The following is a 26869-nucleotide window of genomic DNA, read 5'->3' on the forward strand; positions in this document are numbered from 1 at the left end:
GGGGTAGCGGCTGTCAATCGAGCCTCTCGGCGCTCGACGTCGCCTGTCTGGCGCGGATCGGCGCTCGGCCCCGCCAGTCTCTGGCTCGCTCGCTCGCTCGCGATGTGGGGCAGCGGCCGCCTCGAGGGCGCCGGGGCTGGAGGGGTCGCGGCCGTCACCGTCGCCTTCTCCCACGCCCGCGACTGCTTCCTCCACCTGCCGCGGGCGCTGGCGGCCCAGCTGCACCTCCAGCAGGTAATGCGCTCCGTCGGTCTCCAGGTTGCGCCCCCCCCCCCGTCGCGGGGCCTGACGGGAAGGGCCTCCGAGGCTGGGCGGCTCGGCCTGAGCCGCTGGAGCCTCCTGGAGGCGCGAAATTGGGGTTAGGAATGTCCCGGGTTCTCATCCCGCCTCCGGCAGTGGTGCGGCCTTGGGTCCGCTTGTCAGGGCCGCTCTTTGAGGTTTTCTGCCCTAATTTGTATTCCCGGCGTTCATCCCGGGGCGTGGCGCTCGAGGGGCGCATCCCGAAAGCCCGTGACCCGGCTGACAGGCCGAGCACGTTTCCTCCCCTGCGGCGTGAGACGCGTTTGGCTTCCAAGGTCACTACCAGGCGCTCGGGGCCCTGCTGAGGGCTGCCGACGTGGCCGTCCCATTTCCAGGAGGCCTGGCCCTTTGGGGGCTCCGTGCTTGCCAGTGACCTGGTTTCTCGCTGCGGTCCCTGTGCTGCGCAGCCTGCCTGGGCACGTAGGTGACAGGCTCCCGACAGACAGCCAGCCGGCCCTGCCGTGGCGTCCCTGGGGAGCTCTTGGAGGTGCATTTTAGGCTCGCTGCTTTTTTGGTCTAGACCTGCCGTTGCACGGGTACGGGGAACCCTTCGTGTGTAATTTCTCTGCTCAGATGCAGCTTGGCAGCGGGCCCGTTACTTACAGCAGGGAGAGGTTGTCAGAGTGCTTTACAAATATCCCTTTGACATTCTCGACCACCCTGGGAGGAAGATGTCGTTATTATTATTATTATTATCTGTATTTTACACATGAGGAAACTGAAGCCGACAGATTAAATCACTTGTCCAGCAAGATTCTAACTCAGTGTCTTCCTGACACTAGGTCCAGCTCTATCTGCTGCACCACCTGGTTAGTTCTAAAGAAAGCAGGCCTTCCTGAATATTGGAGAAATATGTTTTGGTAACTGTATTTCAATATAAACGGTTTCCTTTGTAATCCTGTGTGTATTGTGTGTTTAAAAGTCTATATTTAATATATTATTATACTTATTATGTTTGCTAAATTTATTCTTCATGACCCCATTTGAGGTTTTCTTGGCAAAGGTACTGGAGTGGTTGGCCATTTCCTTCTTCAGCTCATTTAACATATGAGGAAACTGAGGCAAACAGGCTTAAGTGACTTGCCCAGGGTCACACAGCTAGTAAGTGTCTGAAGCCAGATTTGAACTCCTGAGGATATCTTTCTATGTCACCTGGCTGCCCATATTCTATATTTAATATAAATTTACATCCATGTATTTATAATAAATTTGTGTTTATATATTATAATGCATGAACTCACATTTATGTATTATACTATATAAATATGTAACTATAATATAACACGTTTATATTCTATTTAATGCTTACTGGTTGTGCTCCCAAATAATGTCATGAAGTAGGGAGCCTTCACCTTAATCATCTTCTTCAGTCAATTCCTGCCTTTCCTGACTGGTTAAGCCCTTTGTAACTCATTTGAAAAAATATATATCAATGTTGATCAAATAAAAACTCTACCAGTCACATCTCAAAGTCTGCATTTGAAAAATGACAATAGTGATGTAAGGAAAAACTCCCAAAATTAGTTACCCCAAAGTAGAATTGGCTGTGTAGGGAAGTAGTAGATTCCCTCTCATTATGATTCTTCAGATAAATCACTTATTGGGGCTATCGTAGAGACGATTTCTGTATAGGTCTTGGTTACACTAAATGGCTTCAGTGGTTTCTTCCAACCCTGAATTTCAGAGAATTTCTGTGATTTTGTCATTTAAACACCTGCAACTGTACTATGAAGATGCAAATACATTGGCAGTATAAATATGCTCCTTAGGACAGGCAGAAGGATTGACTCAGGAATCTGTAAATGTACCTTCTAGCCGTGGAAGTGGTGAATTAGATTAAGATAGAAAGGGAAAAAAAGCCACAAAGAAAAGGAAAAAACCTAGAGCTATCCTGTGTGAGGTCTTAGCATTCAGCAAATTCTTTCACTTCAGTCTGCACATTTGAATGTTGATTATTTATAGTGAAGCACTGTGGAAGATACAAAGATGAAGATAACAGTTTTTGCCCTCAAATAGTCTAAAGCAGGGGTTTCTGAAACTTTTTAGGCTCAGGATCTCTTTATAGTGTTTTTTTTTGTTTGAGGACAGGTGAATTCTTGAAGTTTTATTATATCATGTATATGTGTATGTGTATATATATAGAAGATTTGTTTTATGTACAGTAATGGTTCTCTCAAACATTTCTACCAAAGTAATCTGTAGCAATGGCTCTTTTCCCCAAACCCAACTCAGGTGCAGTTAAGTACTAAATGAGAGTTGCCCCTTCCAATGAAAGCCATTCTGTTCTTCCATCTTTTGTGTCCTTCTTGGGAACAGATGCAGTGACGCAGCTCACACAATTTACAATCTCCAGCTACAGCAGGCCTCGAGGGGAGGGATGGGTACAGAAATAAGCCCAAAGACTGAGAACAGAAGCTGGCTGTTTGCTGGGGATGGATTAGATTAGAGTTAGAACTTCTATGAGAATAGGACCTTGTGCGTGATTATCACTATCTTTTGTGACTATGTGACCATGACTATCTTTTATTGGAGAACAAGAGCTTCCCTTTTTCATCCACATGGATCTGTAATTTCATAACGTTCCCACCAACCCAGTGCCAGCGTTTTTTGAATTTCTTGTCAAAGGACCTTACATTTCTGGGATTCTTGTAATGGTCAGCCACCTTCTTGTGGTACAGCTGGGCCGGAGCCAAGAGCTCCCGGGGCGACCACTGAGTGCCCAGACACATCGTCAAGGCCACCCGCCTCAACCCTGCCATTCTGACCTTCGCCGCCACTGCTGCCATGTTGTGTCTCTCTTTATAGTCTTAAAAAATATTGAGAACCCCTCCCCTAAGAGCTTTTGTTTACATTGGTTATCTCTATGTTTGCCTTATCAGAAAATAGAACGGCAATATTATTATGAAAATAGTTTTGACCTCACAGGTTGATGAACTTAGTTTTTTGGAATTGGTTTTAGAGACTCTTGAGTCCTAGACTACACTTTGAGAACTACTGGCCTATTGTATGAGCTGGGAGTAGTAGATTGTAAGCTTTTTAGAAGTAATCTTTGGGCAGCTAGGTGGCGTAGTGGATAGAGCACCGGCCCTGAAGTCAGGAGGACCTGAGTTCAAATTTGGCCTCAGACCAAGCACTTGACACTTACTAGCTGTGTGACCCTGGGCAAGTCACTTAACCCCAATTGCCTAAAAGCAAAAAAAAAAGTAATCTTTGAGTTATATACAGGATATCCCAAAAGTCTTAGTTCAGTTTTAAGCTTCAGTAACTTAAAGCTTTTAATCTTTCATAGCTTAAATCTGCATTAAGATTCTAAATCTTCATTAAAACTTTTGGGGCAGTGCCCTGTATTTTCTTTGTGTCCCTAGCACATTGCCTTCAAATTCTGTTTTCATAGATTTCCAATCAGAATAGTTACGAACCATTGCTAGAGGCACTTTGAGGGCAAGAACTGTAATAGTCATCTTAGTGTCTTTCATAGTGCCTCAGAATAAATATGCTTACAGAAAATGTTGAATTTCCTAAGTCTGTACTGATGTAGAAGGAGAAACACTACCCCCCCCAAAAAAAAATTCTGACTCCTTGCAGGAAGTATACTGGAGATAAGATTGCTGTTATCACCAAATTTCAAGAACAGAGCTCACCTTGCATTTTACCAAAAGCATTATGTAAAACTAGAGTGTGGTACATAATCCTGCTCAGATTCACAACTTAAGCCTTACTAGTTCTCCTAGCAGCAGCTGGAATAGTACCAAGGGCCTCCCTTTGAGTTCTCACAAATGCTGAAGGAGATTGTGCTAGTAATTCGTGCTGGTTACTGGTGCCCCAAGGTATGAGAGATATTTCTCCTATTTATAAGCTTCTAGTAGTGGCCCACATCCCTGTTGCAGGCAAAGGCAACTTGGAACAACATGAAAAGCAGTTGATTTAGAGTGACAGAACCAAGGTTTAACTCTTGCCTCTGCCTTTTAGTACCTGTGCTTAAGTTTAGGTGGCGCAGTGGATAGTGTGGGGCCTGGATTCAGAAAAACTTGAGTTCAACTGTGTTCTTAGATCCATTACACTTAGGGATCTCCAGAAGTCATAGTCCATGTAGTCAGTAAGTATATATTAAACACTATGTGCCAGGCACTGTGCTAATGCCGGGGATACAAAATTCACGCCTTCAGGGAGCTCACATTCTAAAGGAGACAACATGAAGGTAGAGGTGATGAGGAGATAGCATTATGGGCCTGGAGTGTAACCATCAAAGCATGTAATCAGGAGATGGAATGTTCAGAAAGCAATAAGCAGGTTGGTGTCACTGGATCGTAAATTCTGTGGAGGGTGATAAAGTGTAAGAAGATTGGAAAAGTAGGAAAGAACTTGGTTGTGAAGGATTTTAAAAGCCAAACAGAAGAGTTTGTATTTGATCATGAAAGTAATAGGATTAGCCTCTCGAGTTTATTGAATATATGTAGGGATGTGTGGAAGGTGTTGGAGGAGGGAGGTCTGTGGTGATGTGATCTTCCTTCACTTTAGATAAATCACTTCGGCAAGTGAGTGTAGGATGGATTAGAGTGGGGAGAGATTGGAGCTGGGGAGACCAACCAGAAGGTGATTGCTACGTTCCAGGTGGGAGGTAATGAAGATTTGCACCAGAGGGTGACTGTAAGAGTGGAGAAAAGAGAACATAGAAGAAAAATACTGCATAAGGAGAAATGATAGGACTGGGCAACAGATTGGAGAAGTTTCTTTCCATAATGGACCTTTGCTTTTTCTTGAAGTTTGGGTTCATCATTCCACTTAAAGATAATGACCCCGGGCCTGCTGTTCTCATTTAAGCCTCTGCAGAGAATAAGGAAAGGGGGAAAATGAGAGTAAGTCAACTTTGAAAAGCACAACTTTTCAAGTTTGTTTCACATTCTGAAATTCTCTCCTTCATTGGATTTCCTTTTATCATTGCTGTTATACCTTACATTGTATGGCAGAATCTTATTCACTTTCCATTCATCATTCCAACTTTTCTCTCGAAAATACTTTGTGCCCGGATGGGGAGTCTGCTGGGGCATGGTGGAGAAGAAAGTCTAAAGAGTCAACAGAGCTGGGAGAGGAATGAAGGTGTGAACAGGGAAGAAAAGAAGGGAAAAGTTGAAATAGAAATCTGAACTGAAGAGAGTGCTTTCAAGGGAAAGGTTGAAATAAAACCCCAAGCCAAAAACTTTTATTTTAATATTTTAAGTCTGAAAAGTAAAACAAATCAGAGTAGATGAATATCATTTTTACAAGAAATTATGAATTGAAATAATTTGTGATTAGAAAAATCTAAATCAATAATGATTTAGATCTGTACAATTTTAAGTGTAAAATTGATATTCATGCTGCCCATAGATGATCAACATATCCTTCAAGATTTGGTCTGATAGGACAAGAAAGGAAAGATACCTATTTTTTGTCTCTGTTTATTGATACTAATGAATAAATCTGTGACTAATACTAAACCTGTCTGAGTTAATTATTAAAAGACCCGTTGTCCCAAGCTGCAGTTATGTGAATACTTAGAAAGGATCATACTAGGGGGAGCCAGGATGGCAGAATATAGGCCAGGTCCCAGGTGAACTCACCCAACATTCCCCTCCAAACAAATTTAAAGTAACTCCTTAAGTGAAATTTTGGAGCAGCAGAGCCAACAAAGGATAGCCTTTACACAACAACACAGCCTTACACAACTTAGGAGGTCCACAGGAGAGGGCTGTATTACTGGGGTGAGCACCAGGCAGTACATTCAACAGGAGCACCATTGCTGGGCCCTGGAGATAGCTGCCACAGCCTCAGCAGCAGCTTGAGGAGCTCTCAGCCCAGAGATAGTAAGGGGTCAGACAATTGGTCAGAAAGGCTTAACAGAGGGCCCTTTGCTGGTGTTGGACACAGCTGTCACTGACTGGGAACTCTGTTGCCCATAAGCAGTTCTAGATTGCAGCACCAGAGGGAAAGGAGCACTTGTAATTGGTCACAAAAGAGCAGAGACCTTGGTCACAATTCCAGGGCCAAGAGGAACACTAGCATTTGAGGCTGCAGGGGAGCAGGGGTTCTTCCTGGGTTAAGATCAGGAACAGCAGTGGAAGACCAGGAGAGCAGTGACCACACCCAGATAACACCATCTTGGAAGCACAAAATAACTTATAGATCCCCAGCCTACCCCGCTCCGGAAACTAATTCTGGAAACAGTAGCACGAAAAAGCCTGAAGCTTGGAGCAGTGCCTCCTTGCCACTAGGTGAGCAGAGCCCAACTTTACCGTAAAGTATAAAGTCAAGAAATAGGCTGGAAAAATGAACTTAAAAAAACAAACAAACTTGGCCATAAAAAGCTACCTCTGTGGCAGGGAAGAGATTGTCCTAGCCCTCAAGGTGCATAAGACATAAACTTAGAAGAAGGCAACCATATGAAAAGAGGTACAAGCAAAGCCTTAAAGAAAAATGCTAATTGGACCCAAGGCCATCAAAAATCCTAGAAGAGTTAAAGAAAGAGATAAGTGTGTTGAGGAAAAATTGGGGAAAGAAATTAAAGTGATGCAAGAAAATGATGAGAAAATAGCTTGGTAAAGGAGGCATCAAAAAATACTGAAGAAAATAACACCTTAAAAAACAGAATTGGCCTAATGGTTAAAGAGGCACAAAAATTCACTGAAGAAAAAAATTCCTTAAAAATTAGAATAGGACAAGTGGAGTATAATGACACCATGAATAAAGTCGAAAGAATGGAAAAAAAAATAGAAAATGGGAAATGTCCCATTGGAAAAATAGCTGACCTAGAAAATAGGTCGAAGAGAGATAATTTAAGAATTTTTGAACTACTTGAAAGTTTTGATCAAAAAAAAGAGCCTAGACATCATATTTTAAGAGATTATCAAAGAAAACTGCCCTGGTATTCTAGAACTAGAGGGTAAAATAGAAGTTGAAAGAATTCACCAACCACTTCCTGAAAGAGATCATAAAATGAGAACTCTCAAGAAATCATAGCCAAATTCTAGAGCTCCCAGGTCAAAGAGAAGATATTGCAAACAGCCAGAAAGAAAGAATTCAAATATCTTGGAGTCAGGCTAACATAAGATTTAGCAGCTTTCATGTTAAAGGATCAGAGGGCTTGGACTATAATATTCCAGAATGCAAAGGAGCTAGGATTACAACCAAGAATAACTTACCCAGCAAAACTGAATATAACCCTTCAGGGGGAAAATGTATATTTAATGAAATAGAAGACTTTCAAGTATTCCTAATGAAAAGACTGGAGCTGAATAAAAAATTTGACATTCAAACATAAAACTCAAGAAAAGCATAATGTAAACATGAAAAAGTAATCATTTACATTGCTATCTGGGAAGATGATATATGTAACTCCTAAGAACTTTATCACTATTAGGGCAGTTAGAAGAGTCTACGTAGACTGTGAGTTGTTTATTCTGGAATGATTTCCCAAAAAAGAAACGAGATAAGAGAGATGCACTGGGAAAAGGGAGGAGAGGTAGAAGGGGGAAATTTTTCTCACAGGCGTGTAAGGAAGAGATTTTATAGTGGACAGGAAAAGTGATGGTGGGAGTGGGCTATGCTAGAACCTTATCTCATCAGAATTGGTTCAAGGAGGGAAGAAAAAATATAAATGTCTGTATTTGTGTATACACACACACACACTCAGATGGGTATAGAAATTTTTCTATAATAGGGAATAGGAGAAGGGGATAAGAGATATGAGGGAAGGGGAAATGATTTAAGGGAGGTAGTGGTCAGAAGCAAAACCAACATTCGAGGAAGGAAAGGATAAAAAGAGAGAAGGATAAACAGAATAAAATAGGATTGAGGGAAATACACTGTTAGTAGTCACAACTGTGAATGTGAGTGGGATGAACTAACCTATCAAATGGAAGCAGATAGCAGAATGGATCAAAAACCAGACTCCAGCAATATGTTCTGTACAAGAGACATACTTGAAACACAAAGACATACACAGAGTTAAAAGAAAAGCATGGAGAATAAATCTATTATACTTCAAGGTTACGCATTTGCTTGATAAAAGATTTCAGGCATCCCTCGAAAAATGAAGAGGAAAACATCCCTTGTATATAGAGGAAATCCTTTGGCAGGCCTGCTTTAAACGGAAGTAAGTTCTCCTAGTGGAGTGGGGTCCTGCCCAAGATTGATGTACCTTGAAGGCTAGGACAGTCTCTTCAAGAAGTCATGTCTTTCTGAGACTGACCCTACAGAGGCTGGGTCTTAAATGAGGAAATAAAGGAGAAAAGCCTGGATCCTAATTTAATAACTGGTTATTAATATAATAGTAAAATGATTTCTATGAAGAACAATCTTGAACTGTGCCCAGAGGAGTATAAAACTGTGCAAACCTTTTGATCTAGCAATACTGCTACTAGTTCTGGATCCCAAAGAGATCAAAGGAAAAGGACCTTTTGTTCAGTCTTTTCAGTCATATCTGACTTTTCGTTACCCCATTTGGGGTATTCTTAGCAAAGATACTGAAGTGGTTTGCCATTCCTTCTCCAGCTTATTTAGCAACTGAGGAAACTGAGGCAAAAAAGTGTTTAGTGACTTGCCCAGGGTCACACAGCTAGTAAGGGTCTGTGATTAGATTTGAACTCAGAAAGGTGAGTCTTCCCGATTCCAGGCGTGGCACTCTATCCACTGAGCCATCTAGCTGCCTCAGGAAAAGAACTTAATTGTACAAAAATATAGCAGGTCTTTTTGTGGTGGCAAAGAATTGGAAACTGAGGAGATGGTCATCATTTGGGGAATGACTGAATAAGTTGTGGCATTGGTTGGTTGTTATCCTTCATTCTGGAAGAGGACCAAAATGACATCACGTATGTTAGAGTCAAGTTACAGTGTGTCCACCTGTGGCTAATCAGACCGGTATGAGCTCAGAATGCTCTACCACAGGTCGGGCACAAATAGTCCTTGAGAACATTTGGAGTGTATTCTCTAAATTTACACATCTCACAGTTCTTTTGAGCCACTTCAGTTCTGCATTGCTCATAGAGCACAGTGCCTTCTTTGATGTGAGTACATCGTGCCTTTGCCAGCATCTCTCATGTCACACAATCAGTGCCAAAGTTCTTCAGAGAGACCTTGAGGGTACATTTGATTATGGAGTATAGGAAATGATGGGGCAGGACAAGGGGCACTAGGTGGCACAGTGGATACAGCATCGGCCCTGGAGTCAAGAGGTCCTAAATTCAAATCTGGACTCAGACACTTGCTATTTCCTCGCTGTGTGACCTAGGGCAAGTCACTTAACCCCGATTGCCTCACCAAAAAAAAAAAAAGAAAGAAATGATGAGAGGATAGTTTCAAAAAAGCATGGCAAGAACTAAATGAACTGATGCAAAGTCAAGTCAGGATTACTGGGAGATTATTGTACACAGTTGAACACAGTAATGTTTGAAAGACTTGACTCCTTTTATCAGTACAGTTATCCAAGCCAATTCCAAAGGATTCATAACTCCATAAAATAATTTTTTGGTTGTTTGATTTGCATGGCACTAAGTATATTTAGATTTGTCATTTTTATTGTTTTGGCTCAGCCCCTCCATGAGCAATTAATAGTTTTCTAGTTGTTTAGATCTGACTCTATTTGTGTGAAAAGCATTTTGTAATGATGTTCATATGGTTCTGGAGTTTGTCTTGACAGATGGATTCCCAAGTGTTTTATATTGTCTACAGTTATTTTAGATACAAGACAATTAATTCCAAAAGACTCATTATGAAAAAATTCTATCCAGGGAAAAAACTGATGAGCTCTGAGTGCAAATTGAATTTTCTCTCCTATTTTCTCGGTTTCTTGCTTTTGGGCTAATATGGAAGTACATTTTGCATGATTTCAAATATATGATTGATACCATGTTGTTTGCCTTCTCGATGGGTGAGGGAGGAGTGGGAAGGAGGGAGAGAATTTGGAACTCAAAATTATAAAATGTTAAAAATATATCATGATTTTTTTTAAAAGAAAGGATCATACTTTAAGAATTTGTTTGTTATCACATGTCAGATTTGGACACCACATACAGACTTATCTCCCGACCTTAAAAGACGTTCTTTGGTTATGTGTCGGTAATTAGAGTGGTTGTATTTGATATTGATCACTGCAGCATATGAAAATTGTGATACATAATTTTCTCTCATTTTTCTTCTCTCTGATATGAACAGAATCAAGCTATAGAAGTGGCCTGGGGTCACCAGCCTATATTCTTGAGCTGGGTAGAAGGGAGACATCATTCTAACTATGGTGAAAATGTGGCTGAAATTAATAGGCAGGTTGGCCAGAAACTTGGAATTTCAGATGGGGAACAGGTAAGCATCTAATGATGTGAAGAAGGGACTCATTTGCTCTAATCGAATCTAAAATAGTAATGAAAAGAAAATACCACAACATTCAGATTCTTCTTTCAAAATAGAGGAGAGAAAGCTTAAGTTCTTCTATGGTAAGCTCATATGGTTTTGTTTGGTTTTTTTAACGACTAAAAGAACAAGACATTTTTTCTACGCATAAGAGTCCATATCTGACTATGGCCTGCATTCACTTCCTGGACTGTTACGAACTATAAAATCACAGTCATTTCCTCCCAAAGTTCCCAGTGTTTCTGCTTTACCAGCTGAGTCTTAACTGCCCTCTTGCTTTACCTTATCAGAGGTGAATTGAGAGTCAGGCAAGTGCAAGCTGATCGTATGCTCTTCTGGCAAAGTGGTGCTTATGTCAAGTTTTCCTAATAGCAAAAGGCCTGATAGTTCCATAGTTATTGGGAAAGCCCCCACCGTGTCCTGGATGGGGCCAAATGACATGAAGCACATCCTTCTAGAGATGTCCCTTCTGTTTCCATCTTCCATGATTATCATTGCTCAAACATTAGCACTGCTCTGTTTCTGATCTTAAATTTTTTTTTTTACTTGTGAAAACAAGGTATGTCCTTCCATTTCTGTATTTGAATCATGGGTCTTATCCTACTTGTGTTAAAATTTAAAGTTCGATTCCCAGATACCCTTCTATTCTCTGCATTGTATCTAGATATCTGAGGAGAAGCATATACTTCTCAAACTCTCAACCTCTCAACCTTCTTCCTTGTTATTTCCTCTTGTAAACTGTCTTAGATGACTTGGTTCTAATTCCTAACATGACACAACTTACTGATTGGTTTGTTTGGTTTTTTCCATTTATTTATAAGTGTATTCCTAATTGCATTTTTGTATATCCTTCTACAAACTATACACTATACCACTGGGTCACAAGCTCCTGATAAATTAGAGAGAGAAAAAGATAATGGATCACATAAGTTCAGGGATTTCCAACTTTTGGGTGGCATATATTAGGTAATAAGTGTTTGTTGACTGATTGGTAAGGAGCTGTTCTGTTCCATACTTGTTTGTCTAGGCAATGCTTCAACTGTGGGTCTCAACCCAAAAATTTGGCAACTATAAAAGGTTTCTGAACACACAACAGCCAAAAATTAATTAAAAATCAAACGCGTAATGAATCTGAGGTGTTTCTGGAAGCATTTGCCCCTACTGCATCAAGCATCTTCACTGCCACCTTGGTTCTGAACACAAAACATAAGCACTTTGCACTGCACATGCCCTCAGGCCCATGTAAGCCAACAAATGCTGCTGAAATGCGAAAAGGGGTTCCCAGTGGAAAAAGTTTGAGACACCCTGGTCTAGAGTATGAAGCACAGATTAGTGATTGGGAAATACTGTTGACAAATTGTGGCATTAGCAAAAAGCAAAGTGCATCAGGATTTACCTACATTGTAACCTCATTGGCTTCCCCCCTACCCTGTTCCACAGACAGTTTCAGAGGACACAAAGGAGAAGATATGCTGGCACTGTAGGCCTGTATTTGTAGCTTAGCAATACTGACAATTTCCATAGGGATGGAGTGTGTGGTTAGAAAGCCCCAAGACTGACCAGGTCAGAGTCTGCAGTTGACTTGTTACGGGTCCTTCATCTAGACTAGCCCATCCTTTAGCTAAGTGTAAGATTTATTTACATCGAGTCATTGATTCTTGTTCAGCACAAATTTCAATTTCAATATCGTTCTCAGTTTTCTAGATATTATTATTGTAAATTATTTTCATAAAATCTGTTTTAATATTATTTTTAATTAATATAGGTACAGTTATATTTCTTGATAGTATTTGGTATACTGCTTTGTTTGTAGTTTTTTTCTTAAATAGTTATGCCACATTATATCCACACTATTTCTTACTTAAATATTTTACTTCCCACAGATAAGTACTCAAAATCCTAATGTATAAAAATTTTATTTTTGCCAGGTGTTTCTCAGGCCCTGTTCCCATGTGGTGTCTTGTCATCAAGTTGAGGTGAAACCCCTCTCAGCAGATGATTGGGAGATACTGGTAAAAAAAAAAAATAGTCAGAAGTATTGCCATGATTCAAATCTGGCCTCGGACCAAACGCTTGACATTTACTAGCTGTGTGACCCTGGGCAAGTCACTTAACCCCAATTGCCTTAAAAAAAAAAGTATTGCCATGTTAAAGTTCAACTATTTTAAAATAACATTTTTATTAATTTTCCCTTCCCTGATATTAATTATAAACTTCCTAAAGTAATGTTACTCTGATTCAAATCAGATCTGATTTCATTGTTAGACAAAATATTTGCTCAGGAACAAATGCAAAATGTTGTTTGAGTCTTTTTTTTTTTGTATCTTTGTTTTGTTTTGGTTTTGCTTTCCTGATATGATGTAACATTGTCCTAGGAGCTGCATGCTTCTTCTCTTGAACAGCATCTCCTTGATCAGATTCGAATAGTCTTTCCAAATGCAATTTTCCCTGTTTGGGTTGATCAGCAGACGTACATTTTTATCCAGATTGGTAAGTGCCGTTTTTAAGATTTGCCATCTTATTCTGCAGCGCTGCCCTAATGCGGAGGTGGAGATGAAGGTATTAATGAGCTTGTTTTCTTCCCAGTTGCACTCATGCCAGCTGCCACTTATGGTAGGTTGGAAAATGACACTGAGCTCTTCGTTCATCCCAAGACGCGCCAGACCAAAGAAAGTGCCGCAGATCTGCCCTTTCCTGGAGCAGATGACACACAAGGAATCTTTAATAAAGACAGAAGAGATCAGGAAGACCTGACAGGGGGATTTCAAACAAAACAGTCTCATTCAAGCGCTGCAGATGCCCATGAGCTGAATAAACAAGATTCAGATCTTATCTTTGGCATGTTTACAATGCCAAACATATGGAATCTCATGGGGAGCATTTTTTCTTACGGAGCTGAGAAAAAAATGGATACCCTCTGGGGTTCAAGTGAAATTAACGCATTCAAAAATATGCAGTTAACAGTAGTTCCAAAAGACTCTGTTTTCAGAGTATGTCATTCTCAGCCTCCCAGTATACAACGTGTGTCAGCAACATCTTTGTTTCAAAAAGACCATGCCATTCATATTTTTCCCTGGAATCAACAGTATTTTGATTTGGAGCCCAGTTTTACTGTGACCTATGGAAAGTTAACTCAGCTGCTCTCTCCAAAGCAACAACCAAGTGAAACAAAACAAAATGTCCTGTCACCTGAAAAGGAAAAGCAGATGGCTGACCAACAAAATAAAAAGCAGATTCGCTCAGGTAGTAGTCAAGGAGTTGGTAAGGCCTGTGTGGTGCAGATAGTCTGGAATGGACTTGAGGAACTGAAGAATTCCATACAGTATAACAACACTATAGAAGCTCTCCATACTGGGAAAGTTTGGGTTAGTGTGAACTTTGTGACTTGGGGAAAAGGAACTCATTTGTGTATTTACAACCCTTGAAACTATAATGGTTCTCTGTAAAAACTATAATGTGTTGTATTAGGAAAACAGAACCTAAGATTTTCTATGTAGTGGATAGGGTGATAACTTTCTAGTTTTGTGGTAAAATCATGGGTTATTGTACAAATTGTATTAGCACTGCCTGACAGATACAGATTAGTACTATAGTAAGGTGTACTATAAAAATGAAATAGATGAATGAAAAGTATCATTGTAATTTAATATAATCAATCAGTAGGTATTTATTAAGTACCTGCAATATCCCTACAGTTGTATTAGGTACTATGATGAATTGTTACCCTATTTTGCCTCCATTGCTTGATAGCAAAAAAAGATTTTGTCCCTAGATTATCCCTTTGCTTTTAGACAATTTGCCTCAAAGCCTGTAAGTGGTAGTATGTTCACTTCACCTCAAACCTTCCATCGCCTGCAGTAATTTCTTCCTCTGTGTTTTATGAGCAGAGGCAAGTCTGGCTTGCTGTCAGGTGTTAGGGGAAAGTGGATGCTGTAGAAGTCCAGGAGCATGGGAAAGCTATCCCAGTTCCATAGAGGAAAAAGTTTAGGGATGTAGAAAGGACTAAATAAAGGAGAGCTTCCTTGGAGAAGACATCATCTCCTCTGCCTGTAGCTGCCAGCTGGGTATGGGTGACTTTTATGCATACAACATCTCAGACGCTGACTTCCCGCTCATATGCCAGTTTCACATTCCGTTTTCTGCTGCATATTTCTTTCTGGATTATCACATTGTCACTAAAATTCATCATTTCTAAAAACTGAACTCTTCCTTATCACCTCAGAACTGACTGTCCCTAATTTTTTTGTATTTCTATTAATGCTACTATCTATATGTTCATAGCTTTCAGACCTGACCAGAAGGAACCCTAAAGGTCCTGTGTTCCAGCCCTCTCATTTTAAAGATAAAATGGGCCCAAGGAGTTTGAGTGGGGACTTCTCCAAGTTCACATTGATAGTAAAGTGATAGACTTGGAATTCCAACCCTTATCTTGTGACTCTGAAGTATAGTTTCTCTTTTCCCCACACTGCCTCTCCACATCTGTTCAGATAAACTGGTCTGTTTAGCTAAAGCTCCATACCAACTCATGCAAAGTGACCTATCCAGGAATGCCATTCCTTGTCCTGTCTGTGTCCCATTCATTCTTTATAGCATAGTTCACTTCCCGTCTTCTCCAGGAGACCCTTCTAGAGCACTTCAACCAGTGAAACTTCCTTCCCCTGACCTCTCAGAATAGTCAGCATTTTATTTGACTGTTAATATTACCCTATCTTATAATAGCTCTCCTGCTGCTTTGGATTGACATTTAACATTTTATTACCATTTATGCCATGTCTCTCAAACTAGATTATAAGCTCTTTGAGGGCAAAAATCTTGTCTTATATTTCTGTATATTCCTATGGTGCCTAGCACAGGGATGGGGAACCTGTGGCCTTCTAGGTCCTCAAGGGCAGCGTTTTGACTGATTCCGTTTTACAGAACAAATCCTTTTATTAAGGGGATTTGTTCTGTGAAGTTTGGATTCAGTCAAAGGGCCACACTTGGGGACCTAGAGGGCCACATGTGACCTTGAGGCTGCAGGTTCCCTACCCCTGGCCTATCACAAGGGCTTATAAATAGAAGACACCTAATAAATATTGTTTGATTGATTAGTTGAGTAGAGTTAAAAGATGAAGAGCAAATAAAAAACAGAGAAGGAAAACAAGATAAAAGAAGCATGAGAAAAGTCCTCCTAGGCCAGGAATTTCCAATCAATAGCATTTAAATACCCACCATATGCCCTGCGCTGTGTTGGGCACTGGGTTCCCAACATTTTAGTTGGTAGGAGCTACTTTTATTTGTTTAAAGCATGCAGATTGGTGTGGTTGGGTAGATGCTAATAGTGAAATACTGGAGCCAGAGACAAGAAGGCAGTTGAGCTCTCCATAAATTTCAAATCCCTTTTTCTGTTCTATTAGATTGATGTGCCCATGTGCATTGGTGATGGGGGCTTAACAGCAGTTTCCACACTTTTTTGTTGATGGATTGATTATTGGAAATACCCACAGACCATTGAGTGAGAAGTGCTCAAATCTTTGCCACTTTGCAATAGATGAGGTCAGGTTTGGTTGATCATAGCTCATTCATTAAGTAGAGACCCCTTTCCTAAGCAGTGAATATCGATTGGCTAAGATTTGATCTAAGGGAAGTGCAGCAAATCTTTGTTTAGGCATCAGGTGGGGATTATTCTCTTCTTCTATTCTTACCATTTCTGTTCTTCTAAATTATTCACTCTTTTGAATATACTTATAGGTTGTTTATTTTACAGCTTCTGTCTTAAGATACTACAGCTAAAACCTGGGCTTCAGAGATTAGTGTCGATGGTGAAGAGAGATCGAATTTTTTTTTTTTACTCTTTTGTTGTTATATATAAGCATCCTAGTTGAGGGGAATCCCTTATCTTGTGCTTTTAGGTTTACAGCTTCTGTCTAGAATTGGTAGGGCTGATCTCTGGCCTTGTGGGGTTAGTTGTAATTACCCCTCCCAGCATACCACAGCTTCTTATTTGTTCATCCAACAAATATTTATAAAGTGTCTACTGTAGAACACTGTGTTAGGCATTAGGGAGGATAAAAAGTTTAAGGTACAACAAGTTTTGTTAATTGAAGCTTCTAGTTCTGAAAGATACAGTTTAATCCATACATGTAGCTCAGCTACAGAACTGACATTAATTTGATTCTATCTTGTTGAAAGAAAACTATGTTGAAAGCTGTCTTAGATGATAATTCAGAGTATATCCTTGCACAGCACTAGTTCTAAGAAGAGGGGGAAAAATGAGGTTAAAAATTTAATTTTAGAGCTTTTTCCTTCTGTCTGAAATCAGTCCTGCCTAGCACTCAATAATTTTGTTAACTTGGATAATTTCATCTGAAACTGTGGAAATAAAAAGTATTATCTCTATTAGGAAACATTATAGCTGAATTGAACTTTAAATATATTTCTATTTTTTGAACATTGATTTCTGACACTGTATATATGTATATTTATTTAAGATTCCAGAAGACATGAGAAAAAGACTGAATATACAAATGCATTCAGCTGTCCGAATATCACCAGTGGAATCAATCCCCCAGATTCCAAAATCTATCAAATTACAACCTAGAGAAAATTTGGTAAGTGCAAATTCATGTGCATTCAAATCCTTTTGCATATGTAGTCTAAGTAATGCTGTTGTTTCAGTTGGTGTAACCCAGATGTATGTATGTTGGCTGAATCAAGAAGTCCCAAGTCCCAAATCAAGACCCTTGTAATAAACCTCGTAAGAGAGGCTTATTATGCACTGTGCGCTTGCACAGGTACTCAACAGTTTTGACTTTGAAAGTCTTGCTGACATTCTTTCAATATCCATTTTACTCAGCCATTCACTTTTCTTCTTACAATTAACTAGGATAACTCCTAGATTCTGATTAATAATTATCAGAGTTAATACTTCCCTGGATTAGGATTAGGGTTACCAATAGGTTACCAGTTTTGAAATAATTTTAATATAATAACAGGAACTTATTTAGTAAAAATACTTATCATGTAATGGGCCTGTGAGAGCTCTTGTGTGTTAATCTTAGTATCAGTTTAGAAAACAATCCACCCATACCTTCTTATCCTCTAGAATTTTTGTCCATGTCGTCCCATAAATCCCAGTTCAATGAAGCACTTCGTCCAGGTCTTTTTACATTTTATAGAACTCAGCCTATCAGCTTGTTATCACTAACTCTGAATGACCATCTCACCTCCTTTTCTAATTGTGTTTTCCTGAATGATGTCTGAACACAACTTCATCTTTCATAATTCAGAAGGTATGTCCAGATATGTTGCAAAAATCAATGGTCTTGAAATTAGAAGACCTGGGTTTAAGTCCTGGCTCTGTGAGCAAATCACTAACCTTCTCTGAGCCTTCGTTTTCTTGTTAGTAAGATAGGAATGACTACACTTGTATAACTTATCTGACATGGTTGTTAAGAAGAAAATGTATTTTAAGTCTTGAAATGCTACAATTATTGTTATATTATTATCATTCAGCTTGATCACTGTGAATACCATTATAGATATAATCATGGAAATGCCTGATAGAGTCAGATTGATAGCCTAGAGTTGATAAACCTATTTTTATAATAGCCTAATAGGAAGAGAACAAAGTACTAGACTTAGTTTCATATCCATAGTAATGAATTATTAAATTTCTAAAACTTTACATATAATTTTAAACAATTTAAATTTTTTGTTTTAAATTAGTTCCTATTTGTGTCTTTTTTTAATATCACCAAAATTTCTCTCAGTTTTCCTTCTCTTCCCCAAGAGCCATTCCATATAATAAATAAAATTTCTAAAGACAAAAACGGGGGAGATAAAGGGGAAAATAATCATAACCGATCAATACATTGATAAACTCTGAAAATATGTGCAGTGTATAACACTTGTTATACCTCTACAAAGGGGTGGAGTGGGAAGATCTTACATCTATCTCTTCTTTACAGCTTTATAACATTTTTTGTTTGTGGCTCCTTCCATTCATTTATTGTAGTCATTGTGTATGTTGTTTTCTTGGCTCTGCTTACTTAACTCTGCATCAGTTCATGTAAGTCTTCCCATGCTTCTTCTAATTCACCATGCTTGTTGTTTCTTACAGCACAGTAATATTCCATTCCATTCCATTCACATGCCACAACTTGTTTCACCATTTCCCAGTCAGTGGGCATCTCCTTTGCTTCCAGTTCTTTGCCAAAAGTGCCATTGAAAATATTTTGACGTTTATAGAGATTTTCTAATTATTAAAGATCTCTTTGGGATATAAGCTTAATAATGGAATCTCTGGGCAAAGGGTATAGGTATTTTAATCACTCTATCTACATAATTCCAAATTGCTTTCCATGTGATTTATATATTTGAATATTTTTAATTGTTGAAATTTAGTGTTTTTCACAGAAATACTGCTCTCCAGGCTGGGTACCTTGTATAGAAGAATCATTAGCAGTTAGTTACAGAATATGGATTTTCACTGATTTTAGTCTCAGAAATGAGTTGTTACTGTAAATTTTTTTTTGTATGGTAAAGTGGGATGGACTTTGTCATTTAAAACCATTCGCACCTGACTTGACCAGACCTTTTCTGGGTTTATCATATATTTCTACCCCTTACACAAGACAATCTATCTTCCACCTCTTTGCCTTCAGATCCCTTCCATCTCTAGCATTCTGTGAATGCAAACCTTTGTACTTGATGGTATCAAGCTTTTTCATGGCTCTCTTGAGACTTCTTAAGTCCCCAGAACTAACTCTCTTCCACATCCAGAAAAAAGCAGGAGATGCAGGGAATTTATTTGCTTTAAAATAATATTTTTTCTTTGTTTTACTTATTTAAATAATAATGTCTCACTTTTTCTTTATAATCCACAAAGTAGCCCTAGGCTAGATTAAAGGGAGAAGGAGAGATGATAGAAACAAAGCAGGCCAAAAATAAATCTGATTTGCAGGGACAGTGGAAGTGATGGGTGACAAGAAAAGAGGGAGGTGACAATAAAGAAAGGAGTATTGAGAGTGGACAGAAACTGAAAACACTAATCTTCAGTCACCCATGTAGCAAACATTAACATGGAAGCTTACTTATCCTCAGATTTCTTCTTTCTTAGTCCAGAGGACTGTTATGCTACTTTTCTTTCTATGGAAGCAGGCTAGCAAAAAGTTGCCTTTAAGAGTTATGATATGAAAGCTTTTTCAATTGTATGTCAGTTCTTTGCCATCAAATATACTATCTTCCACACTTTTTAGATAATTGTGCTAATTAATTAAGCACAAGGCCTGCTTCTGTTAATTCTTCAGGCTCTGGCTTTTGAGTATTTTTTTGAATCTCTGATAATAGCACATATTTGCACCTTCTGAGCATCTTATAAGCTGTAAATACTACCAACAAGATGAACAGTTGTCAAGGTAATTCTTTGTTTTTCTTTCCTTTTTATGGTTAGCATAAAGACATAAGTGAAGAAGAAATTAAATCTGCTTTCAGTTTATGGCTGCAGAATTCTAGTACAGTAACTTGTCCCTGGATACTGTCAGCTGAAGAATACATTAATTTGACATTTAAAGATGGTAGGTAATCTTTGCTAATTTGGATTTCCCTCCCTTAAATATGAATAAAGAGCTCTCTTTTTTAAGTTACAGCACTGAGAAGCAAAATAACTTAAAATTAGATTTTTTTAAAAAGAAACTACATACCTGGTGCAACACTCAGTTTAATGTTTCTTTGTAAATTCTGGATTATCTAATTTTGATTTAAATATTAATCATTACAGTAATGTCAGCATTATTATCTTTTCAATAGGGCTGAAGAAGTTTTCTTTGAATATTGTTCATGCTTTGGAAACAGAAAAAAATAATTCAGAAAATGTTTTTATGTTGAGTACCAGCTTACTCCAGAAGATTGATATACAGGTAAATATTTTGTAATTCTGAATATTTAATAAAATAATGATTTCTTATTTTATGTTAAAAATAATGCATATGAATGAGTTTCCTATGGAAGACATTCTCACCCCATTGATCATATTTACAGACTCAAGTGTCTGGATTACCAAAAAACTTGATTTAACATTTCTACAATATCTTTATAAAATTTTGCAGTTATACTAGTTAGATTTACATTGAATGCTTTTTTTTTTAGCAAATAAAATCATTTGCAAAGTCTTTAAGAATTTCTAAAAAGTAAATATTTTAAAGAATTTAATTATAAAATTTGTTGCTGATCTTAGTTCTTCAATGTATAAAAATGAACTACCAGCACTGTCAGTTATGGGAGAAAAGGGGTTGAGATATGTTGCTATCTGGGTAGGTTGTGATTTCTTTGACTTTCATCAGTGGGTGCAGAGATGACTTTCTGAACAGATCACCATCTGCTCCCTGTTTTTCTAGTCAGATTGATGTGTCCCTCACTTTCTTCTCCGTCTGTGTTTCTTCTTTCCTCACATTTGATCTAACATCACAATTAAAATGAAAACCAAGTTGTTGTTATTTTAAACAGACCTTTTCCTAAATTCTAATACCATGGAGATAGAACGGTGTAGCAGGTAGAGCAGAGTGTAAGTTATGTTTTATGGGGTTGTTACCCAAATGTCAGATTACTAAAGTGTTTTAATTATGTAAATATGCCTGTTTAGATGAGGAAATAAAGTGATTACAAAAATAAAAAAAAGATTTAATGTATTACTTATACTACAAATATTAGTCTTCTAAAAGCACAGATTATTGTATTTGAGGGAAACTTTGCTTTTTGTTTCCTAAGTAAAACTGATTCTTTATCATACTTCTCTCAAAATTAAAGGTGCTTTTCTTTGTTATGGTAGATCCTTCTGTATCCTGTGGTACAAGAGGAAAGCATTGAGGAAACCAGCTTTACTCCTCCTTTTTTAAAACTGAGCTCCTTAGGGTAAGAAGTGTGGGCCAAGCAAAATGTGTTTTAAAACATTCTATCTCTATGCTAGGGTCTTTATGACATTACAACATGGATGCCAGTAACTACCAAGTCCCCATTCATGAATTCCCTAATGATGCCAGTGATTGTGTATGTCCATTCAGGCGCTGTCTGGCTCAGCAGTTCATTTGGCTCTCATACTCCCCAAAGCATGCAGCTTATTAACCACTTTACATTGCAAATCTGCTTGTGAGAAGAGGAAAGAAGCCAGATGTGAACCTGATTGTTTGTGATTATAGCAACCATAATTTGTAATTTTTAAAGCAAATAATTTTGTAAAATTTCATTGAAGAAACATTTTTAATATTTAAATTATGTTGTTCCCTCACTTTCTTGTGAGTGGAGTAGGTAAGATTGAGTGTGCTCTCCATAGATTTTAGGGAAGGTGATAAGATCATTAGCAGGCAGGATTTTTCAGCTAGGTTTTTGACAAATGGGTAATACCTGTAATTTCCTAAAGAACTCTAATTTGAACACAGTGCTACCATGGAATAGAGTGCTGCCTTTAGAATCAAGGAGACCTGTGTTCAAATCCCGCTTTAAACACTTACTGGCCCAGGGACCTTGGGGAAGTCAGTTAACTTTTCTCCACATCAGCTTTCTCAACTGAAATAAGGATAATAATGCCACCTACATTACAGAGTTGTTGTGAGGACAGAATGAAATAGCATGGGAAGCTTTACCAGCCTCCAGGCACTCTCCATGTGCTGTTACTGCATTTGTGAAAAATCAAGGCTATAAAAGTAAGAACTTTCTGAAGAGAGTATAGTTTAAGTTGTCAATGTAGAATTCATTTGGAATCTGTAATAAATGAGGCAATACCTAGGCAGAGCTTTTAATTACTTATAACAGTTAGATTTGCTAAGAAAACTAATATTGCAAACAAGATTTTAGAGGGCATCTTTTAAGAGAAAAACCTGTTTTAATCTTACCCGAACCCTTTTAAAGTACATATTTATAACTGATATGCTGATTGCAGAGACAAAAAACAAAACCTTTAAAAAAAATTAAAGCAAATCCCTTAATGATCTATACTAGGCCATATTAACTTCATCCTAATTTTTGCATGGACATGAAAGTAATAACACTGAATTTCAAAAATCCATAATGCAGACTCTGCACTAAATCAGACTCTTTCCAATAATTAGAATTTTGAAAGTTTTATTCTGTTGTTTAAGATGCTCTAGACTGATGTAGAAAGCTTAGGGATTTTTAGTAGCAATGTTTTATCATTATGCTTCAGTGTTGAATTATCTGTTACTTTGTATGTTTTGCAGGGGGTTGAATAAACAAGGAATAGTTTCTCTGGAACATGTCACCCATAGTCTCTTGGGACGACCTTTATCTCGCCAACTAACTTCCATTGTTGCAGGACTTCGGAATGGAGCCGTCCTTGTCACAGGAGTAAAGGTGCTACTTACAGCTTCCGTGTGCTCCCCATATGCTTAGCTTAACAATAGCGTTCTTTTAATGTTTGTATCATTGGTTTTTGAGTCCTATCTTAAAACAGAATTACATACAAAAAAGATTGCAGCTTTAAGAATATTGATAATATTTTCATTTGCATAATAAGTAAACAGTTTGACCTTAATGAGTGCCTTATAGTTAGCCCTTAATGTTTTCCTTGTATTTCTTTTGGATTTTCTATAAAAATTTTCCATTGAGTTCTGGCCTTTTTGTTACAAATACCTGAAAGCCTTTCAGTTCATCAAATGTCCATTTTTTTTTTCATTCAGGATTATACTCAGTTTTGCTGAGTAAGTTATTCTTGGATGCAACCCCAGCTCTTTTGAGCTCTTTGAAATATACTGTTCCAAGACCTATGGTATTTAAGAAGCGCTTGAAGGGGTCGAAAGTGGGAAAAGTTTAAGAAGCCCTGTTTTAGAGTAGAAGCTGCTAGGTCTTGTGAAATCCTGACTATTTCCACAGTATTTAAATTGTTTTTTTCTTGTTGCTTGCAATATTTTCTCCTTGCCGGTAGAAGAGTGTTTCCAGTGGTACATCTTTACCAGTCCACTGTTATAAAGCACAGAAGTAATCTGTCTCATTCTGCTCAAATTCCTTTTTATGTTTTTTCCTCCATTTGATTGGCATGATTTTTTTTCCTTCTGATTATCATTTTATTATTATTCATCTGTCTTTGTTTCACTTTTATCTACTTTGAGTTTCAAGATACATTCCCTAATAAATATTTATCGGGAGATTAGGTTTCCGTAAACTTCAGCTTATTTATACTTGACCAAGATCCTGGAAATACAGGAGAAAGTTGTCCAACTATCAAAATGGCTACAAACAAACGAAAGCCACTTACTGCAGAGACAAGCTAATCACTTAGAGCCTATTGATTTGTTTTGTATTTCAGATTCTCATTTCAGAGCCTGAGCTGGGGGAGGAGGGGTGCTCCCAGACAGTGGAAGCTGGCAAGACTGCCAGACCCCAAGTTAGCATTGACCTACAGTGGCAGCAAAGAACCATTTCCTGGGGGCCATCCCCCAGCATCCCTGCTGAGGGTAGCCCTGGGCAGGACACATTACTGGAATGGATTTCTGTTCAGTGATGCTGCCCTAGAGACACCAAGAAAATGCTGAATTATCTTTAGTGTTCCCTTCTCAAAAGAGTCTGTTGTCCCTTTTTTTCTGTCACTGTCAGTTCCCTTTAACTCCCCCTCCCCATGTAACTATTCCTTGTGACAACAACAACAGAAATTTTAAGCAAAGGGAGCCAACACAGCAGCTGCTTTTGACAGTTTCTGCTTCATTCTTCATCCCACTTTCTTCTCTAGTGAGAGGAGAAAACGAAATTTCCTGGTCAACTCTAGAGGACCAAGATAATATAGTTGCAGTTCATCCTCAGTGGTCCAGATTGCAGCTCCTGATGCCCTCTCTTCTTGTGCTGTGTTGTTCCAGCCCTCCCCTCAGCCCCTCCTCACTCACTGAAGGCCTTCTCTGCTCAGATCACTTTCATTGCAGTTTAGTTTCTCTCATAGTGGATCAATTCACTGGTCACTTAAGAAAGATTTCACATTTAGAATACCCCCAGTATTAAAATGATCTAAAGACCCTGTGATACTCAGCACTTGCTACTTATTTTGTTTTGTCTCCAGCACAGTACCTTGCATATAATAGGTTCTTAATAAATCCTCGTTGGATTGGATTTGCCATTCTTCAGTTGGTTCAGAAGAGGTAGAAGCCATCCACCCTGGGTGGAGAGCCTTTTTGTGTTTTTGTGGGTTTTCCCTTTCTACTTTTCTTGGATTTCTTCTTTGAGAAGGGTAGTATGGTGCTGGATAAGGTGTCAGGAAGACCTGAGCTTGACTCTCCAATCTGACACCACATACTTGAACCTGAGCAGATCCCTCTGGACTTGTCTTCTGTAAAAGGAGGCAGTCTGAAGAGCTGCTCTCTGAGGGCTGTTCAGGTTAGGGCTCCAGGTCCATGAGCCTCAGAACTCTCCAAGGATGGAATCATGGAGAAGTTACTGTCTGTAGAAGTGGGAGGACACCCCACCCATATTGACATATGGGTCATTAGGACCAAATAATTCACTACCCAGTGGTGTTATTTTACTTAAATTGAGAAAAAAAATGAAATGATAAATTTAAACAAGGGTTTGGCAAACTAGGGCCCACTGGGCAGCGGGCCAGAGTTGGCCCTTGGGCTACTGTTTGCTGGTCCCTAAGTCTAAAGTAGCACCAAATGGTTGAAGATTTTTATATCCTTTCACTATGAAAAATTACATTGCATGGGATGCAGACCCACAGATCATGAATTCTTTGAAGGAAGGGGCATATTTTAATACTTTTGTGTATTTCACATGGTCTCTAGCACAGAACAAAGCTATCAGGTACTTGATAACTGCTTATTGATTGTTGGATGAATTTCGCATTTTGCCAACATTTTTTGTTATTGTATTTATTAATTATTAATACATTTTAGTTATTAGCAAAATTTTATTTTCTAGGGGAGTGGAAAGTCAACTTTAGCTAAGGCTATCTGCAAAGAAGCATTTGATAGACTAGATGCTCACATGGAAGTAATTGACTGTAAAGCCTTGAGAGGTAGGAATATGATAACTTTTTTTACATATCAATTACTTTTTAGAAGTAGAGAGGAAATGTGCTGTTAATGTTAAATTCAAGTCTTCTTTAACTTCTCAGTTTATCTTTTCCACGTTGAATTTACTTAGTCCTTTTTTGTTTTTGTTTTGTTCTTTTTTCTTGTTTGGAGAGTCAGTAGAAACTGTTTGCTTTTCTCAAGGGTGAAGCTTCAGTTCAGTAGCAAAGGGGAAGGAGGAAGAAAAAGGAGTTTTCTTGGCTTGATGTTCTGGGCAGCTCTGAGTCGCTGGCTCGGGGTGTTACTGTTGTGAGAGCGTGGGCTCTCTGGGAGCAGCAAATAAACAGAATCCCCTGTGAGCTTTGTCTTTTGTACTGTGGAGCTCCTTCCTGGGTGTGTCACCAGTGAAGTCCCATTTGTATGGGTCTGTGCTCTTTGCTTACTTTGATGATTGGTATGATTTCATATGTGTAGGCAACAAAGCTGGGATACTAATTATGTTAGACTTGTTACTTGGAGGTTGGTCAGACTTATATGTTGGCATAGTTGGGAATTTGGGTAACTGTTTTAAGGGCTCAGATTATACTTTGAGCCAAAGGGAAATGTGAACAAAGCCTTCTGTGTGGGCAGATACTCCCGCAGCCACAGAGCAAGACTGGTTTGCTTTTACTTCTTTGTTATATCTAGAGTCTTGTTATCAAAATAGGCAAGATTCTATTTTAGGTCAGTAATTACAAGGATTCATTAGTAAATATTTTCCTGAACATTTATTCTCTAAGCTTTTTTATAGATAGCTTCTTTAATTTTAGTAACAATTTAGTTTTCCCACAAATGCAGATTTCTTTTTATGATGAATGGTTTATAGCTAAATTTAAGAATGAGGTTTTTGAGGGACTCTTCTGTCAGCCAGTAGGAAAAAAGTAAAGATTTGATTTGATGATATTTTTTAAAATGGTAGTTTCTTTATTGCCTTTGACTCATTTGGGATGAAAGTAATAAGAAATTTTATTTTTAAGAGATTTTCATTTTTAAAAGAATTTCTCTAAAAAATTCGTCCACATGTCCAATCTTTTGAATCATCACATTTTCCACATTTCTTAGGAATAAGAGGGCACTGCCACTTTTCTTTAAAATTAGTCTAGAGAAGACAAGTCAGGAAAGACCCTCCAGGTAATTGCTGAATTAGTCAAGCTGGGGTTCTT

At 38.5% G+C, this 26869-nt stretch overlaps 1 protein-coding gene across 1 annotated transcript in view; it reads left to right on the forward strand.

Moving 5' to 3' along the window:
* The first annotated feature begins 21 nt into the window (after positions 1-21).
* PEX1 (peroxisomal biogenesis factor 1) overlaps positions 22-26869 on the forward strand; it is a 43916-nt gene continuing 17068 nt past the window's right edge. Inside the window, 11 exon segments of the mRNA XM_020987413.2 lie at positions 22-234; positions 10489-10632; positions 12609-12692; positions 13056-13170; positions 13267-14045; positions 17151-17270; positions 20114-20237; positions 20470-20579; positions 21488-21570; positions 22893-23025; positions 25576-25672. Of these exon segments, the coding sequence (XP_020843072.1) occupies positions 103-234; positions 10489-10632; positions 12609-12692; positions 13056-13170; positions 13267-14045; positions 17151-17270; positions 20114-20237; positions 20470-20579; positions 21488-21570; positions 22893-23025; positions 25576-25672 (1921 nt within the window). The 5' untranslated portion in view covers positions 22-102.

Source organism: Phascolarctos cinereus, unplaced genomic scaffold, assembly GCF_003287225.1.
Source record: "Phascolarctos cinereus isolate Bilbo 61053 unplaced genomic scaffold, phaCin_HiC Scaffold_1;HRSCAF=81, whole genome shotgun sequence".
Classification (NCBI taxonomy): domain Eukaryota; kingdom Metazoa; phylum Chordata; class Mammalia; order Diprotodontia; family Phascolarctidae; genus Phascolarctos; species Phascolarctos cinereus.